We start from the raw sequence: 18,390 nt of genomic DNA on the forward strand, positions 1-18,390 counted from the left end.
ATGAGCGGAAAGATTAGGTCAGTATAAAATAAAATACTGAGAAAATGAACGGCTAGTTGCACCCTAATGAAATTGTAGATGATTGAAAACATGCATTTTTACTTTCCCGTGGTCCATGATTCCAGTGCTATAATTATGATTAACAAAATAATTTTAGTTTATTTAGATTATGTTGGGAAATTCTCATTAAGTAACTTAAAAAAAATCATCTATTTAAGCCTCTCATTTTGGATCATATAGCTGGTTTGAAAAAACTTGGAATATTGAATAATAGGCCATGTATTAAAACTGTCTTACTTTTCCATTTCAATAGTTTTATTACCATAACATTCATAATTGTTTTCGGACTCTGAGGTACCATATTCATGAGCATAATCTGTCACCTTCTATTTATCCATTCATTTGAATACCTGTCTGTTTATATATCATGATAATTAAGCTGGGTAGGCATACAGTGATTGTTTCCCCACAATTTGCTACCATGCCCTGAGATAAGTTTAAGGTCTTTGCTCATAAGATTCACTTTTGTACTGCATATTTCAGGCATGAGAAATGGTAAAAGAATGGCAGTGCAGATGCAAACATGAATCCTGTGTCCATGGGTTGAATTTTTTTGATTGTAATCGACAGGGATAGTGTGGAGAGAGTTGCACGAAATTCAACATTCTTATGATTCAGATAATGCTTTGAATTGACTAACTAGCTAACTCCATGCACATAAACCTGGATGACTGATTCTTGTTTCTGTTTCTGAGCTCATCAGACCCATGTCAGCCACTGCTTTTGCCTTATAACTACCTGAAGAAGGCACCTATAGATAGGAATAGATGTGGGAATTCCAGCCATTCGTCAGGTTCCAGCCAAAAACCAATTTGGCAGGACCATTGGATTAACTTAGCACAAGAGTTTCACCATAAACCATCTTTAATCAAACATGATTTATTCTTTGAGGTCCTTTAAGATTCCTGCTTTTACTTTTGGTGTTAACGCATTTTCAAAACCTAGGATACATCTCTGTGGATCAGATTTTTCCTTGTAGCTCTTAGGACTTGCAATCCCCACTCCATGTTTTCTGGATCTGGAAGACTCTGACTGATGAGAATCTGAGCAGCAAAATGGCCTCCAATAATGTATCAGGTAACATGGGTCGGCCGGACAAATCTTGCACATGAAACACATCTGGAAACCCTTGAAGCTCAAAAGTAGCGAATAAGTATAAAAAGAAATAAATTTAAACAGTATAAAAATAAAAGTAATAAAATGAAGTAAATTGACAATACTTAAAGTAAGCTTAGGTCATTAAAAGCAGAATACATTTCAAAGAATATTGCCTAATTTCATCAGCTCATTTCCCTACATCTTACAATCAGTGTCCAAATGTAGTGTCCATTGGTGAAGCATTGTTGGAAACCGGTGACAGAGTTTGGTCAATAAGTTTGGTAGTTCTGTGTTGTAAGGAAATCCTGAAACTTAATGATACCAGCAAAATTCTGTGCATGTAATGTAAAATTTCTTTTCATTGTTTTGTTTCTAATTCTTCATAACAAAATATTCTTTTTCTCTCCTGCAATGTTAGTGAGCTGATAATATATTGCAACATGAATCATAATTTGCCTTTCAAAGTATTTCGGCAAAGCAACGCATAGCTGTAGTTTTTTTAAATGTCATTCACTTCTCACATGTTTGTAAGTACAAGTAAATTGCTTTTAAAGTGACAGGATCTTACATAATAGATCGTCCACTTTTCTCTTGTGCAGATCTTGAAAACTTCAAAGGAAAGTCAAGAAATAATGTGTCCGTCCGAGAGGGACAAGGAGTTGTGTTGCTCTGTGGTGCCCCATCACATTCTTCAGGTAGATACGTATTTCACATGCTGACAAGGTTGTGTTGTGTTGTTCAGCAGAATGAGCCTGATGTTCCAATATTACTTGGAGCACAGACACACTGTTCGAAGTTCAGGGATTGGAGTGAAAGTCAGAATTACACTGGTTGCAGAATGTATTCTAAGTTTTATTCAAAGGGTAAGCATGTTCAATAATATGTTGCTATTCCAGGATTTCAATCTTTTCTATTAGAATTGCATTTAAGTTGAACTTGTGGAAAGAATACTTATATAGCACATTAAATCAAGTGGTGGCTGAGTTCACAAATCCAGTGTTTTTAATTTTGTTGTAAAACACCAACCTTGGCAAAATTTATCTGAACAAAATCTTTTCTTGACTGGGCCACGAAGATAGGATTTGTAAAGTGATATGTAGCTGTTATAGCTAATGGACTGTTATGTTTCTTACCTGTTATGCACCTTTTAAAGGAGGATTTATTGATGATACAGTGCTGTGCAAAACCCTTTTATATGTGTGTGTGTGTGTGTGTGTGTGCATAGCTAGCACGTCTAAGACTTTAGCACAGTACTGTATATTAGTTAAAATCAAAAGGTGGATGGGAAACAGAAATACAAGTACTTAGCTTTGTATTAGCTCAGTAATATTAAGCATTACTTGGTAAATGAAAAGACATCATCTACAGTTGTCATGGTCCGGTCCGTGAAGTCCACGTTCAGGTTCATGGTCCAGTCCATGGACTCCAGACTCCGGGTCTACCAGCTGTCCCTTGTTTCAGTTGGGCTTAATCATAGGTTCATGATGCTCGTCTTGGGGCTGGGAATATAAGTGGCCCTGGGTTCGAGTGTGGTTGTTGGTTTGTCTTGTCAGTATCCTGTCCTCGCCTCTGTGGGGTAAGTCAGGCTATCTGTCCTTTCCAGTCCTTGCCTCCGTTGGGTAAGCCAGGCTGCCTTTGCCGTCACCCTGAGGCTGGACTGTTCCCTTCTCTTCCCCTTCCTTCTGAAGCCTTGCCTGTTTTGCCATCAAGTTCTACAGCTGGAGCGGGACTAGAGACTTGCTGTGTCAAGATAAAAATCTGTCTCATTGTTTGGAACTGTCTCTGCATCCACACCTTCGCTAGGTAGGTCCGGCCGATTGCCGCTGCCTTGTATTGGGAATTGTCTTGTCATGTTCAGCATTCTGTGTATGAGTCCCGGCCCTATGTCCTGTTCCCAAGAAGGGGTCCTAGCTCTGTGTTCTGTGTATGAGTCTCAGTTCTACGTCCTGTTCCCAAGGAAGGGTCCCAGCTCTGTGTTCCATGTTCCTGTCTCTTAAGTCCAAGGCTCTGTGTTCCCATGCTCTAGACCAAGGCTCCGAGTGTCCAGTCCCGTCCAAGGCTCCGAGGTTCCTGTCTCCCAAGTCCACGTCAAGTCTTTATCTAGCTTCAGAGTCTGAGCCTGAGTCAAGACCCAGGTTCTGGGTCCTTGTCCAGTCTCTAGCTCGGAGTCCAAACCCAGACTCCTAGTTCCCAGATTCTTGTCCTGGTCCCGCTTTCCTAGACAAGTCCTAGCCCAAGTCTGTGTTCCTGTCCTGTCCCTAAGCCTAGTCCAGTCCATTTCCTAGTACTTCAATGTCTGTGTCTTGCATTTAGGTCTGCTCCCAGTGCCCCCCTTATGACAACAGTACTGTGCAAAAATCTTAGCCACCCTAGATATATATATGTGCCAAAGACTTTTGCATAGTACTGTATCTCCAAAAATTTCCATTTTTGAGGTGTGCCATAAACAAATAAAGGAATTGACAAAAGACATCCAAAATAATGGTGCACCAAATGAAAAGGGATCCAATTAAGCCTCTTTAGTTACTATTTATATTGATGTCAAGATACAGGGACATCTTACTTGGGATGTATAGTGGAGAGTTAACCCTCCCAGGAGCCTTTTGGGATTAAACCATTGAAAAATCTTAGGGAAACATGAAATACAATATTGCTTAGGAGCAGATTAAAGAAGCACTGAGAAGTTTCAGGAAAGCTATACAATCCACATGTGGAAAAGCACAAAGTGTGGTCATAAAGGTGGTGATTACAGGCACAAATAGTCACATGGAACTTTCTTATTACATTGATAACAGAATTTGCTGAAACCAGGAAGCTAGGTGCTGAGGATAAAGACATGAAAATATGATGGAAACTCTTAATATTGATTAAGGAGAATACTGTAGTACTGGAGTGAAGGGGATTACTGGAATAATGGAGAAATGAAAAATTAAATGTGTAATAGATCTCAGATTGATAATTCATGAGTCAATGCGAATGTAGGAACATCAAAACCAAAGTGACAAAGAGAATACCAAAGGCAAAGTAAAAATAATGAAAGTAGGTGTTGCTAACATGAAAGGTAACTCAAAAGTCTTCTAATGTGATTAAAATAATAGATATCTATTGAGTAGAGGGCTTAGAAGAATTGGGAACACAGTGGAGTTTCGGCTGCATAGGTAGGAAGCTTGACAAAGGCACAAAATGAGTACACTCTATTTGGCTTTACCAATGAAAAACACTATTTCTTTGATCATAATAAAATGTGATTTATTGTGTTAAGGAGTCTGGTTGTAGGAAAGTATAGTAAGTGTTTAGATCCAAATGGAATGTGTCATAAGTTGCTGAGAAAGGGCAATCACTTATCTTTAATTGACAAGAAGTTTTTAGAAACAAAACAATGCTGGATAATAATAACAGTAACTTAAATAGGTATGGATTAACTAATAGATTCTAGCGTAGAAGCAAACACAGTGGCATGGATGAATATGTGGTGGATAGACATAATGCAGCATACTGTGACTTACTTTTGCTGTAAGGATATTATGAAAGGGTTTAAAAAGACCCTGATTGTTTTAGTGTTTGAGACATTGAACAGTAGTATAAAATAGGTTGTTTAAGATAATCTCATTTATTTTTGAGCTACGTAAATGGGGACATAAAGCAAAAAAGTTATGTTAAGACTTTTAAGGTGAAAGTCATCCACAGATGGATTATTGTGTCCAATTCTAGTCACCCCATTTTAAGAACTATTGGAAAAGCTCGGAGAGGGCACTCAAAAGATTTACTGGATGAGAGCCTGATGTAGCAGGGAGGGGCAGTGAAGATGGAATTGTTGTCCTTAGTGCAGGGATGGTTGGGAGGATATATGAGAGCAGGTTTATAAAAACAGATGAAGCAGAAATCTTTCCATTGGTGGGTCAAAATTCAGCAAAGTTGGATTAAAGTTAACTGGTAAAAGACTGAAAGGTGACATAAAGATCTTTTTGATGAAGCAGGTGACTTTGAATTGGAATACATAATTAGGGCAGGTATAGTACAATTACATAGCAAGTAGAACTGCTGCTTTACAGTTTGATCAACCCGGACTCAAAATATTTCTGCAGTCTATTGTAGAGTAAACGTGTGCTTGATAGTCTGTTCAAGAACACTATGGCACAGTAGCACAGGTCTGTGATAAAGAAGTAGATTGATAGCTGAGAGATATACTGCAGGAACACTTGAAAAGAACAGTTGAATGGGAAATCCACAGTGCTTTGTAGAAAGCAACCTCAAACTCAGAAGAAATAAATATTAGTTAAATCATGCTTTTATTGTTCTATAAATCAGAAATTCTGTGTTAAGAAGCCATTGTACAATAATATGTGGCAGGAGCTCTGTTTTCTACTGCTGGCTGCACTTGAAGTATTCTGTAATGTACAAAGATGGCATACACTAACGTAGCTTTATTATGCAAAAATACAGTGTTTGCCCATTCCTGTCCTGTAAAAGTACCATTGTGTTGTTCTTGAAGTGATCTGGGGGTAAGTGCAATTTTAAGATCTTTGAGAGTGAATTTTTTTTGGTATCATTCGTCACTAGCACCCATAAAGAACATCTTTGCAGAGTTTCTGAAAACAAGATGACACTGGCGATATATGCCGATATTTTGTAGGCAGCTGCCAAAACCACTAGCTATTCTACCAGATACACTTTTCTCTGGAGCACAATCACCGGAATCCACTACCTGTAATTTCTCTTTGGGATCTGTGTTTTTGAGCCATCTGAACGAACTGGCATTTTTGTGGCATCCTGAACAATTGGGCAAACTGGATTCTCAGGTATGGCAGCAGCAGCCATTGCTGGAGTGGACTTCGGGCCAGGTGGAAAAAGTGAGCCTGAGAGTGAAATGCGAGCCAATGTTTAACCAATTTAAGTGCAGATTGTATGCTTAAGGCATCGAGGTTGAGGGCAGATGTCAGCACTGAACCAACTCCATAGCTATGGCCTGCAGCTAACAGGCTTCTGGACTTGTGATGCTCAACTCCGCACTGAACTAGCTCTGTGGCTGTGTACTCGCTTTCGGTGACTGCGCTTTGTGTTCTCTGTGTTACTTGTTTACATTTTTTATTGTTTGCATATTTTTTTCTCTTGCACACTGGATGTTTGAAGGTCTTTGTTGTGTGGGGTTTTTCAAGAATTCTATAGTGTTTCTTTGTTCTATGACTGCCTGCAAGAAAATGAATCTCAATGTTGTATATGGTAGACATACTTCATTAGTAAATGTACTTTGTATATGGTATACGTACTTCAATAATAAATGTACTTTGAACTTTGAAGCTGCATCACAATTGAAGTTCATAAGCAAGCAAAGTTGATAATGGGGAGTTTCCAGGCTATAAGGAAGTTTGTTCTTTATACTCACATCAGCATTTGTGATCTGTGTCTGAGTAATTTAATCTACAATATGGCTTAAGAAAGTTGTATTTTTTTCCAACTGGAGTGATTTTACACAGGTTTTGAGAGAGAACATACTGAAGCTCCGAGATGATATTTTCCATCACCCTCTCACCGGCTCAACCTCACCTTAAGATTGAGAATTATTTGTTAGCAGTATCTTCTGGATGCACCAAATGCTTAGTTTTCTGTTGCAAAGAAATGGCTACAGTTTAGTGGTAATTCTATTGCTCTGGTTAATAATAATTGCTTTGCATCAATTCCTCCTTTGATATTTTACCATGAATCTTTGGGCTTTGCTCAGGCTCATAATGATTAGGAGTCCATGCTCACTCTTTGCAGAGAAATGCAGCAAATCTCATTTCCATGGCCTGTAATGTTCCTTCATGGTTATCTATTTCTCTTTTAGAGTGCCTTTTCCATCATCCTTAATGCCAGGGAGTTCCAATTCATAATGCTCTCCACTAAAGTGTTTTTCCCTCACACTTTTCCTGAATTCTTGGTCTTATACTTTAAATCTGGATGATTTACTCCTCAAACCATTGGCTGATGTTTGAATCTATTCTCCATATTGCCTCTCTAAACATATGATAATCCTGCACAATCTATTAAATCTTATTTATTCCAAGAAGATCAACTAAAGTATGAGTGCAATGCTCTTGCAGTGTCTTGTCAAAACAGTATCCCATAGGCTTTTTAACCAGGATGTGATATCTGCTGGGTATTTGTATCAATTTCTGGCACTGGCTTGCACCCACCTGACTTGTCCTGTGGTGATAATATTGAATGAAGGATTCCCAGATATAGAAAATCACCACAAATTAAGGTCAAGAAAGGTACCTTGTTTCCTCTGGCTTGCCCTAGATGATTAAACTTGTCTCTACAGTGCAATTAAGAAAGTAGCACCCACTCAATGTTTCATACTTTTGTTATGACTCCAATTCCACAGTAACGTTAGAAATTTCAAAATCAGAAATATTTCTCTGGTTCAATTCTCTTTTTTGTAGGTCCAGTTACTTAATGTTCAACATTCCCAACTTTGATCTGACTCCTGTTGTGTATAAGTACTTGCGTATTCCAACACATCTGTTTGGTTGTGTCACATTAGGTTCCACCTCTTATCCAGGTATTTTCAAGCCACCGGCTACCACCCAGCCTCCTACAGGTACTGTTTCCTCTTCCAATTTCCAGGAATTGATTACAACTTTGCCCACAACAGGCATTTACTCCCAATTTGTCCCCCTTGTCTGAATGTTTCCAGCAACCTCACTTTCCTCCAATCATATGCCATTTAGGGAGTAACCTTCGTAAATTCACAATATGAATTTTAAAGCTCCTATTATGCGAGCAGCACAGGATTATTCACTTAATTTGTCTAACCTTGTAATTTACAACTGTATGTGCAATGAACTGTTTCAACAGCACAAAGGGACCGTCAGAATGTTGTGCAACTGATTTAACGTATCAACATTATTGATGCAACAAAGTTACTTGTATTTAGCAGGTAGAACAGAAAGCTGACCTACTAAATAATTCATGCAGTTCTCATAAATACTTAAGCAATCAGCAGTGCTGAGCTTAAAGAATATGGAAATTGTGTACTCCCATTTTCTCTCACTCCTGGTAACTTCTTTACTAAGCCAAATTTGAGTGAAAAACAATGAAGATCAGGAAAGCAAGAAAACTAATTAAAACTAGCCTCTGCTATGAAATTCTGAAGGTCTTCAAAGGCTAATTATTGTTATCAGATTGAGGTACACATATATGTCCTGCACATAAATATATGCAAATACATTTAATAACTTTAAAATACTGCAAAAGCAAGTTTTAAATACAATTTGAAATATCTTTCACTTGTAGTACTAGAGAGAAGTGAAACCTCATTTATATTTAACTGAATAAAACACTTCATACTGAACAATATTATTGTACATTCTTCCTCAACAAAATCAATTGTATACATTACGCAAAAGGAATGTCAGCTGATAATTATCTGACTGTTTATTGTTAACTTATATTAATTTAAAACTTAATTTTATTTTGGATTTCCTCCAAAATTACCTTGGATATCTAGGTGTTTAGAGGAAGCTTTGGGCGATACATTTTTAGTAAAAAAGCACTTGGGCTCTATTATATTCCGCACCCCCTCCACCCGAAAAAAATAGTCTTTGTGTTATCAAGCAACTTAATTTTACACCCTCACCCTCATGAATATCTAATATTCCAGGTAAAAACTTCCCTGGGATGTTGTTTAACTAACCTAAGACACGGTTAGGTCAGCAAACTCATTGATTGACTTAGCGGAGGCCCTCATTGTTCTTGGATGCTGATCTGAAACTGTCAATCATTTTAAAATTTAGCAACATTCAAAGCAGCAGTGCACATAGTTAATAATTAAGTAACCATACATGATAACTGACAGTTTCAGTGCAGCATGGTGAAGAATGGAATGTCAATTATTGAATCTGTGACTGATCTAGGATCACTATTTTCCAAATGTGAAATCTCAAGTCTCTGATTTTGACATTGATGTTCCTGGCTTACTTTGAGGCAGGAGTAAGTGAAAAAGTATTTAATACTATCATTCCCATTATTCTTTTCTTCAATATTAACAGTTTCATCATTCTATTCAGACTAGATTTAGGTTACATATGGTGGATATTAAAATAATGTATGAAAATAATGTCAGAATGAAGGAAACCAAAGCCCTACTCCAAAGAAATCTGGTGATCTTTTGGAATTCATGAGCCCTGAGAGCAGAATATATTGCTCTTTCCTATTACAGCCTGAAGGAGGACATGGAGGAGAGGGAGTGAGGTAATACCTCCAGATTGTCAGGGGGCTTCAGTCTCCTCAATGTTTACTCAAAGGTTTATAGTTAGTGTAGTTCGTGCTCTCATTGTTACCATCAGGAAGGAGATATAGAAGCCTGAAGGCACACACTCAACAATTCAGGAACTGCTTCTTCCCCTCTGCCATCTGAATTCTGAAAAGGGATTGAACCCATGAACAGCACTGCACTACTTCCTTGTTTGTTTTTATGCACAACTTATCTTAACTTAACTACTTAATAAACATACATATATTCTTACCACAATTACATTTTTTCCATATATTTATTTATCATATATTTAATTGTACCGCTGCCATAAAGTTAACACATTTCACAACATATGCCAATGTAATTAGACTTGATTCTGACATAATCATCACTTTTGTATTTTCAAATACAGCTGTAAAGCAAAGCCACCATCATATATCATTGACTTCCATTATATTTTGCTGAAAAATTTGTTTGTTTTGAGCTACGTGGACATTTTCATGAGTGTGTTTGAAGTTTGATCCTCTCAGAAAAAAAAACAGACACTAATCCATTGAAATTGGTGGAGCAGACTTGACGGGCCAAATGCCCCCCTATTTTGCTCCTATGTCTTCTGAAATTGTTGAACTTGTCCAAATCTATTATTTTTTATGCACGTCTTTACCCCCACCCCCACCCCCATCTCCTCCCATCCCTTCTCCTGGAGTTTTTTTGTTAAGGCTGTTTTGGAGTATTAGCAGGTAGCATACTTCACCATGAGTAATATGATTTGTCTGACGAATGTTGGATTGGAGAAAAAGACATGCAGCCCACTCTGAAGCAAGTAACAAATGGACATGGTGATTGTTTGGTCCTGCTTGTATTTAAGCTAGCAATAAAATAAGGACGGACAGAGGTAAAGGCAAAGGACGGGAAAAGTAAAGAATATATTTTTATAATAAAAAAACAATTGCATAAAAGTCTAAATAGAGGTCATACATCTTCAATTCATATTGCATATCCCAAGTAATTTTCAGATTGCAAGTTACTTCTCAAAGATAGTTTCCAGAAAATATGTTTCTATATTCTGGAATGCTCATTTTTGTTGGTAAGTAATCTCTGTTTTAGTTGGCTCTTGGCAGTGATTAATCTGCAGAAAGCAAATCAATCGTCTCCTTAAAGGGGAAAAAATAACAGAAGAAAAGACACGTCCTCAAGCAAATTCTTGAAACAAGGACAAAATTAGCCTCAATAGCAAACCTTTGTTTTCTGGTTTCAAGGACTACACAATCAATCATTGCAAATTGTTTGAGATGGAAAGAAATAAACTGCAACTTTAACGATCTTTGAAAAGAGGTACCAAAAATTTAATTGTGGGAAGAAATCAGTGGGCCAAGTAGAATCTGTAGAGACATGGGGTGATTAACATTTCAGGTCATGACACTGTATCAGGGGTAAGAGTAAAAAAGGAAGACAACCAGTGAAAATAATTGAAAGGAAGGAGAGAGACAGAGACTGGGAGGTGATATGGAGATGCAAGATTGCAGAATGTGGAAACTCTAGAGTGAAAAGCAAGTTCTGGAAAAGCTGTGTGGATCAGGTAGCATCTGTGGAGGGAAATAGACTATTGATAATTCAGGTTGAGATCCTTTATCTGGACTGAAGTTGAAGGGAGATAACCAGTGTAAAGAGGTGAAGGGCAGATGTGAGACATGAGATCATAAGCAATAGGTGGATCCGGTTTAGGGGTGGTGGGGTTGTTGATTGGCAAATGAATTCTGGTAGGGGTGGGAGAATGAAGATAGTGACAGAGGCTGGGAGGTCAAAGGTAGAGGATTATAGCTTGTAGATTCTGATTTTTAAAAAAAAGGGAATCTGAAGCTTGGAACCAAATAGGGGTGAGCAGATGGGTATAGTGGGAGGGGAGAAGGGTCCTCTTGGGAGGAGTGTGTAGGTGATGAGCTGATGGAGTACGTAGGCAAGGGGAAAGAAACTGGATGATTAATTTCTGGGGAGGATTTGTGAAAGGACACAGGTAGAACAGAAGGAGAGAGAAAAAGACAGAAGGACAAAGAAAAATTACCTAAAATTGGAGAATCTAGTACTCAGCAACACACACAAATGCTGGAGCAGCTCAGCAGGCCAGGCAGCATGAATAAACAGTTGGCATTTTGGGCTGAAACCCGGCATCATGACTGGAAAGGAAGGAGGAAGATGACAGAATAAAAAGGTGGGAAATGAGGAAGGAGGACAAGCTATAAGGTGATAGGTAAAGTCAGGTGCATGGGGGAAGCGGGGGTGAAGTAAAAAGCTGGGTGGTAATAGTTGGAAAAGATAAAGGCTGGAAAAGAAGGGATCTGATAGGAGATGAGAGTAGACCATTGGAGAAAGGGAAGGACGAGGGGCACCAGGGGAGGCGATAGGCAGGTAAGGAGAAGAGGTAAGAGGCCAGAGTTGGGAATAGAGAGTGAGGGAAAAAAGTTATTGGAAGGAGGATTTGTTCATTGCATCAGGTTGGAGGCTACTGAGATGGAATATGAGGTGTTGCTCCTCCACCCTAACAATGGCCTCAATGGTGCAATTTGACTTCCCCAGCTGATTCCATCTGCCAGTCAAATGCTCCTCACCTGGATCCACCTATTGCTTGCCAGCTCTTGCCCCACACACCCCTGTCAACTCCTCATGCTTTTTTTCTCTTTCTACTCTTTCGGTCCACCTAAAATGCTGATTGTCCATTTTTCTCCACAGGTTATACCTGGCTTGCAGAATTCTTCCAGCAGTTTTTGCTAGAAGGTGATAGGTGGAACCAGATGAGTGCAGAGGATGGTTATGGTTAGCAGATAGTCATGGGAAGAGTAGGGAGAATGTGAATGTTGAGATGAGGATATTTCCATTCCAGATGAGACACATGTCAAACTTGTCACTGAAATTTCCAAACTTATCTCTTTAACAGAGCACTGCTGAGAGCACTGTATGTTATTTTTATACGGACTTTCAAATAATATCTGACAAAGCAGCATATAATTGACTATGTGCTCATGGTTTTTAAAAACAATGGCACTGTGAATAAGGAGAGAGAGCAGTTTTACAGTATGTTCAACGATTATTATTCAAAGGTTGATGCTCCCCTTGGGGTGGTGTTAGAACCATTTCCTAATTTATATTTAGCATGGGTTTCGGTAAGCAGCATTTTTCTAAAATTAGCTTATTGCATGAAAGACAGAAATGTAACTCATAGTGAGGAGGATAGTCGCGAATTTCAGAAGGGTATGTACAAATTAATGTAAAGGGCAGATGTGTGATAGAGAAAGTTAACACTGAGAAATTTTTTTTGGTGAGAAGAGCATGAGTCGACGCAATCAAGGTATCACAATTTTACGTGAGTTTGGGTAAAAGGTATAGGGTCAATATGCCTACAACTCAGGGAGCATGGTAGGATCAGTTGAGAATGCTTTTAATAAATTCATATGCAATCATCTACTTCGTGAAGAGTACAGAAACAATAATGTCAAGCAATCCTTATCAAAGACTAACTTAGACCTTAAATGATAAAATTGCTTTCAATTTTATATATCAGTCATGAAGAAGGATATGAAAGTCTTGACAGGATTTATTAGACTGTTACTAGTGCTCAGGGCTTTCTGATATTTGATCAGGGAAGATTAAGATGTTTCATGAATGTATTCAACATCATAAGCAGTTTTGCAGGTTAAATAATATAAAACTGTTTGTACCAACAGAAGGACCAGTAACTAGCAGGCACAGATGAAAGCTGATGAGCAAAAGAACCAAAAGTGATATAAGGAGAGGTTGTTATGATCTTTTGCACAATATATTTCTGATGTTGAACACCAATTCAAAAAGAACATTGCAGAGAAGAGTTTTAGTAGTTGGAACAAGAGTGGGGAAGTGCTGTGGTGGATAGTTCCATAAGAAAGCTATCCCAGGCTCTATGGATCAGATGATGATCTGTATCATTCTTTGATTCAGCAAGGAGTATAAAGTTGAGGGAAAGATTGATAGATTAAAAAAAACCTAAGTGCTGTCATTTTCACAAATCACATCTTTTCATCCATCCCCATGTCCAGATGGGATAGAATAACTAGAATGACTTCTGTTTGCTATTTCTAGTGTTATCTTTGCTGTACAATATGAAGTTATTTGTTTATAAATTAGATCAGATAATCCTGCAAATACCCAGGTCTAGTCAAGACAAGTCAAGATTATTGTTATACCCATATATAGTGTGGTACGGGTATATATAATGAAAAACATGCTTATCACAGCATCATAAACACACAGATACTGTAATATGGTAGCTATAAATGATGGTAGTCTCAGACTCAACAAGACATTACAAACAAAATCTAAAGGCAAAATCACAAAATATAGTACTAGAAATGAACTCCTATGATTGAGTGCTGAGTGCTCAGCATGTGGACTTCCCATGAAGGAATGTGGCAGGCAATAATTGGCAGTCTGAGCCTTAAAGGGACAGCAGCAGCTAACCACACTCTGGGGAATTGAAGTGCCGAAGCTAAAATGCCTCCTGCTGCTCAGTCAGGACCACGACAGATACAAACAACACACTACATATAAATTGCACATAAATTATATAAAACAGTGAAGAGAAAAAGGAACAAAAGTTGTGCAAAAACAAGACTTTAGTGCAAAAAAACAAAGACACAATCAGAAACGGGGCGGGTTGCACCTGAACTGGAGGGGAATTAACATCCTTGCGGGAAGTGCTGCTCTGGGGGTTTAAACTACATTTGCAGGGGGAGGAGAACCAGAGTTTTAGAGCAGATAGTGAGGTGGAGGAGGATAAAGGTCATTTGAGAACTGCAAGTATAGTGCATGGAGTAAAGCCAGATCTAACATACAAAGAGGCTTTGAGGAAAGAGAAGCAGAATAAAGGGTGTAAAGGTAGTAAGGTGGAAGGGCTAAAGTGCGTGTACTTCAATGCAAGAAGCATCAGGAAAAAAAGGTGATGAACTGAGAGCTTGGATACATACATGGAATTATGATGTAGTGGCCATTACAGAGACTTGTCTGGCATGAGGGCAGGAACGGATTCTCAATATTCCTGGATTTCAGTGCTTTAAAAGGGATGGGGGAGGAGGGGAGGAGGGGTGGCATTACTGGTCAGGGATACTATTACAGCTACAGAAAATGTGGGTAATATAGCAGCATCCTCTTTTGAGTCAGTATGGGTGAAAGTCAGGAACAGGAAGGGCGCAGTTACTCTATTGGGAGTATTCTATAGGCCCCCTGGTAGCAGCAGAGATACTGAGGAGCAGATTTTGGAAAGGTGCTAAAATAACAGGGTTGTTATCATGGGTGACTTTAACTTCCCTAATATTGATTGACACCTGATTAGTTCCAATGGTTTAGATGGGGCAGAGTTTGTTAAGTGTGTCCAGGACGGATTCCAGTCACAGTATGTTGACAGGCCGACTAGGGGGAATGCCATAGCAGATCTAGTATTAGGTAACGAACCGGGTCAGGTCACAGATCTCTCAGTGGGTGAGCATCTGGGGGACAGTGACCACCACTCTCTGGCCTTTAACATTATTATGGAAAAGGATAGAATCAGAGAAGACAGAAAAATTTTTAACTGGGGAAAAGCAAATTATGAGGCTATAAGGCTAGAACTTGCAGGTGTGAATCGGGATGATGATTTTGCAGGGAAATGTACTATGGACATGTGGTCGATGTTTAAGGATCTCTTGCAGGATGTTAGGGATAAATTTGTCCCAATAAGGAAGATAAAGAATGGTAGGGTGAAGGAACCATGGGTGACAAGTGAGGTGGAGAATCTAGTCAGGTGGAAGAAGGCAGCACACATGAGGTTTAGGAAGCAAGGATCAGATGGGTCTATTGAGGAATATAGGGTAGCAAGAAAGGAGTTTAAGAAGGGTCAGGGGAGAGCAAGAAAGGGGCATGAGAAGGAGTTGGCGAGTAGGGTAAAGGAAAACCCCAAGGCATTCTTCAATTATGTGAAGAACAAAAGGATGACAGGAGTGAAGATAGGATCGAGTAGAGATAAAGGTGGGAAGATATGCCTGCAGGTTGTGGAAGTGAGCGAGGTCCTCAATGAATACTTCTCTTCGGTATTCACCAATGAGAGGGAACTTAATGACAGTGAGGGCAATATGAGTGAGGTTGATGTTCTGGAGCATGTTGATATTAAAGGACAGGAGGTGCTGGAGTTGTTAAAATACATTAGGACGGATAAGTCTCTGGGGCCTGCCGGAATATTCCCCAGGCTTCTCCAGGAGGTGAGGGAAGAGATTGCTGAGCCTCTGGCTAGGATCTCTATGTCCTCGTTGTCCACGGGAATGGTACCGGAGGATTGGAGGGATGCGAATATTGTCCCCTTGTTCAAAAAAGTTAGTAAGAATAGTCTGGGTAATTATACACCAGCGAGCCTTACGTCTTTGGTGGGAAAGCTGTTGGAAAAGATTGTTAGAGATGGATAGAATCATGGACAGGGTCAGTCAGCATGGCTTTGTGAAGGGCAGATCGTGTCTAACAAGACTGATAGAGTTCTTTAAAGAGGCAACCAGGCGTATAGATGAGGATAGTGCAGTGGATGTGATCTACATGGATTTTAGTAAAGCATTTGACAAGGTTCCACATGGTAGGCTTATTCAGAAAGTCAGAAGGCATGGGATCCAGGGAAGTTTGGCCAGATGGATTCAGAATTGGCTTGCCTGCAGAAAGAAGAAGGTCATGGTGGAGGGAGTACATTCCGATTGGAGGGTTGTGACTAGTGGTATCCCACAAGGATCGGTTCTGGGACCTCTACTTTTCGTGATTTTTATTAACGACCTTGATGTGAAGGTAGAAGGCTGGGTTGTCAAGTTTGCAGATGACACAAAGGTTGCTGGTGTTGTGGATAGTGTACAGAATTGTTGAAGATTGCAGAGAGAAATTGATAGGATGCAGAAGTGGGCTGAGAGGTGGCAGATGGAGTTCAACCCAGAAAAGTGTGAGGTGGTACACTTTGGAAGGACAAACTCCAAGGCGAGTACAAAGTACAAGTACAAAGTAAATGGCAGGATACTTGGAAGTGTGGAGGAGCACAGGGATCTGGGGGTACATGTCCACAGATCCCTGAAAGTTGCCTCACAGGTAGATAGAGTAGTTAAGAAAGCTTATGGGGTGTTAGCTTTCATAAGTCGAGGGATAGAGTTTAAGAGTCATGGGGTAATGATGCAGCTCTATAAAACTCTGGTTAGGCCACACTTGGAGTACTGTGTCCAGTTCTGGTCACCTCACTATAGGAAGGACGTGAAAGCATTGGAAAGGGTATAGAGGAGATTTACCAGGATGCTGCCTGGTTTAGAGAGTATGCATTATGTTCAGAGATTAAGGGGGCTAAGGCTTTACTCTCTGGAGAGAAGGAGGATCAGAGGAGACATGATAGAGGTATACAAGATATTAAGAGGAATAGATAGAGTGGACAGCCAGCATTTCTTCCCCAGGGCACTACTGCTGAATACAAGAGGACATGAGTGGGAAGTTCAAAGGAGATATTAGAGGAAGGATTTTTACTCAGAGAGTGGTTGGTGTGTGGAATACACTGCCTGAGTCAGTGGTGGAGGCAGATACACCAGTGAAATTTAAGAGACTACTAGACAAGAAGATGAAGAAATTTAAGGCGGGGGTGTTATATTGGATTTAAGGGTCAGCACAACATTGTGGACTGAAGGGCCTGTACTATGCTGTACTGTTCTATGTTCTATGAAACAGAGCCATAGTAGAGCTATGGCCCTATGTTTCTTTGCTGAGGTAGGTCACAGTTGTGCAAGTTGGTTGTAGAAAAGTTGTTATTCCCACACCTGTTAAGTGGGGCTTCAAGCATATCTCCTGCCTGATGGTAGCTGCAAGAAGAGGACATGACTCAGATGCAGAGATGGTTGATGATAAATGCTCAGCAATTTGGGCAACAAAAAGGGAGAGTTAATGACACAAACTGGTTACCTCTAATTAGAAGTAAGCATGAATGAATTGATGAGAAGTGATGAAAAGAGAAAAAAATAATAATGATAGGATTAACGTTTCTAATATTCACAGTATTTTGTTGGAGTAAAATGCACTTGTTACTTAAACTAGTTGATAAGTGACAGCTGTACAAACTAATGATACTGTTGCCAAGGAAATTATTGGGGTGAATTCAAACATGGTTTTCTGTTCTTGCAACACTCTGGTCCTGGATTTTACCTGAGTTGTTAAATAAACAGATTCTTCTTGATTTACAAAAGGTACACGTTTCAACACACCATATCTATCTGGGTGAAAAGTAATGTTCCATCAGTCAAAAACAACTCAGCTTGCCATAAACAACAGGAATTCTGCAGATGCTGGAAATTCAAGCAACACACATCAAAGTTGCTGGTGAGCGCAGCAGGCCAGGCAGCATCTCTAGGAAGAGGTGCAGTCGACGTTTCAGGCCGAGACCCTTCGTCAGGACTAACTGAAGGAAGAGTGAGTAAGGGATTTGAAAGTTGGAGGGGGAGGGGGAGATGCAAAATGATAGGAGAAGACAGGAGGGGGAGGGATAGAGCCGAGAGCTGGACAGGTGATAGGCAAAAGGGGATACGAGAGGATCATGGGACAGGAGGTCCGGGAAGAAAGACAAGGGGGGGGGGTGACCCAGATGATGGGCGAGAGGTATATTCAGAGGGACAGAGGGAGAAAAAGGAGAGTGAGAGAAAGAATGTGTGCATAAAAATGAGTAACAGCTGGGGTACGAGGGGGAGGTGGGGCCTAGCGGAAGTTAGAGAAGTCAATGTTCATGCCATCAGGTTGGAGGCTACCCAGACGGAATATAAGGTGTTGTTCCTCCAACCTGAGTGTGGTTTCATCTTTACAGTAGAGGAGGCCGTGGATAGACATGTCAGAATGGGAATGGGATGTGGAATTAAAATGTGTGGCCACTGGGAGATCCTGCTTTCTCTGGCGGACAGAGCGTAGATGTTCAGCAAAGCGGTCTCCTAGTCTGCGGCGGG

General features: G+C 39.8%; 1 protein-coding gene across 3 annotated transcripts in view; it reads left to right on the forward strand.

Annotated features, from left to right (window-relative positions):
* The window catches only part of LOC134356779 (contactin-4-like), a 2,290,679-nt gene that overhangs the window by 1,576,214 nt on the left and 696,075 nt on the right, over window positions 1-18,390 (forward strand). For all 3 annotated transcript variants that reach the window (XM_063067893.1, XM_063067892.1, XM_063067894.1), the window contains exon 7: window positions 1,758-1,853. In XM_063067893.1, coding sequence (XP_062923963.1) covers window positions 1,758-1,853 — 96 coding nt within the window. The remainder of the gene's footprint in view (window positions 1-1,757; window positions 1,854-18,390) is intronic.

This window comes from Mobula hypostoma, chromosome 15 (assembly GCF_963921235.1).
Source record: "Mobula hypostoma chromosome 15, sMobHyp1.1, whole genome shotgun sequence".
In the NCBI taxonomy this organism is placed as follows: Eukaryota; Metazoa; Chordata; class Chondrichthyes; order Myliobatiformes; family Myliobatidae; genus Mobula; species Mobula hypostoma.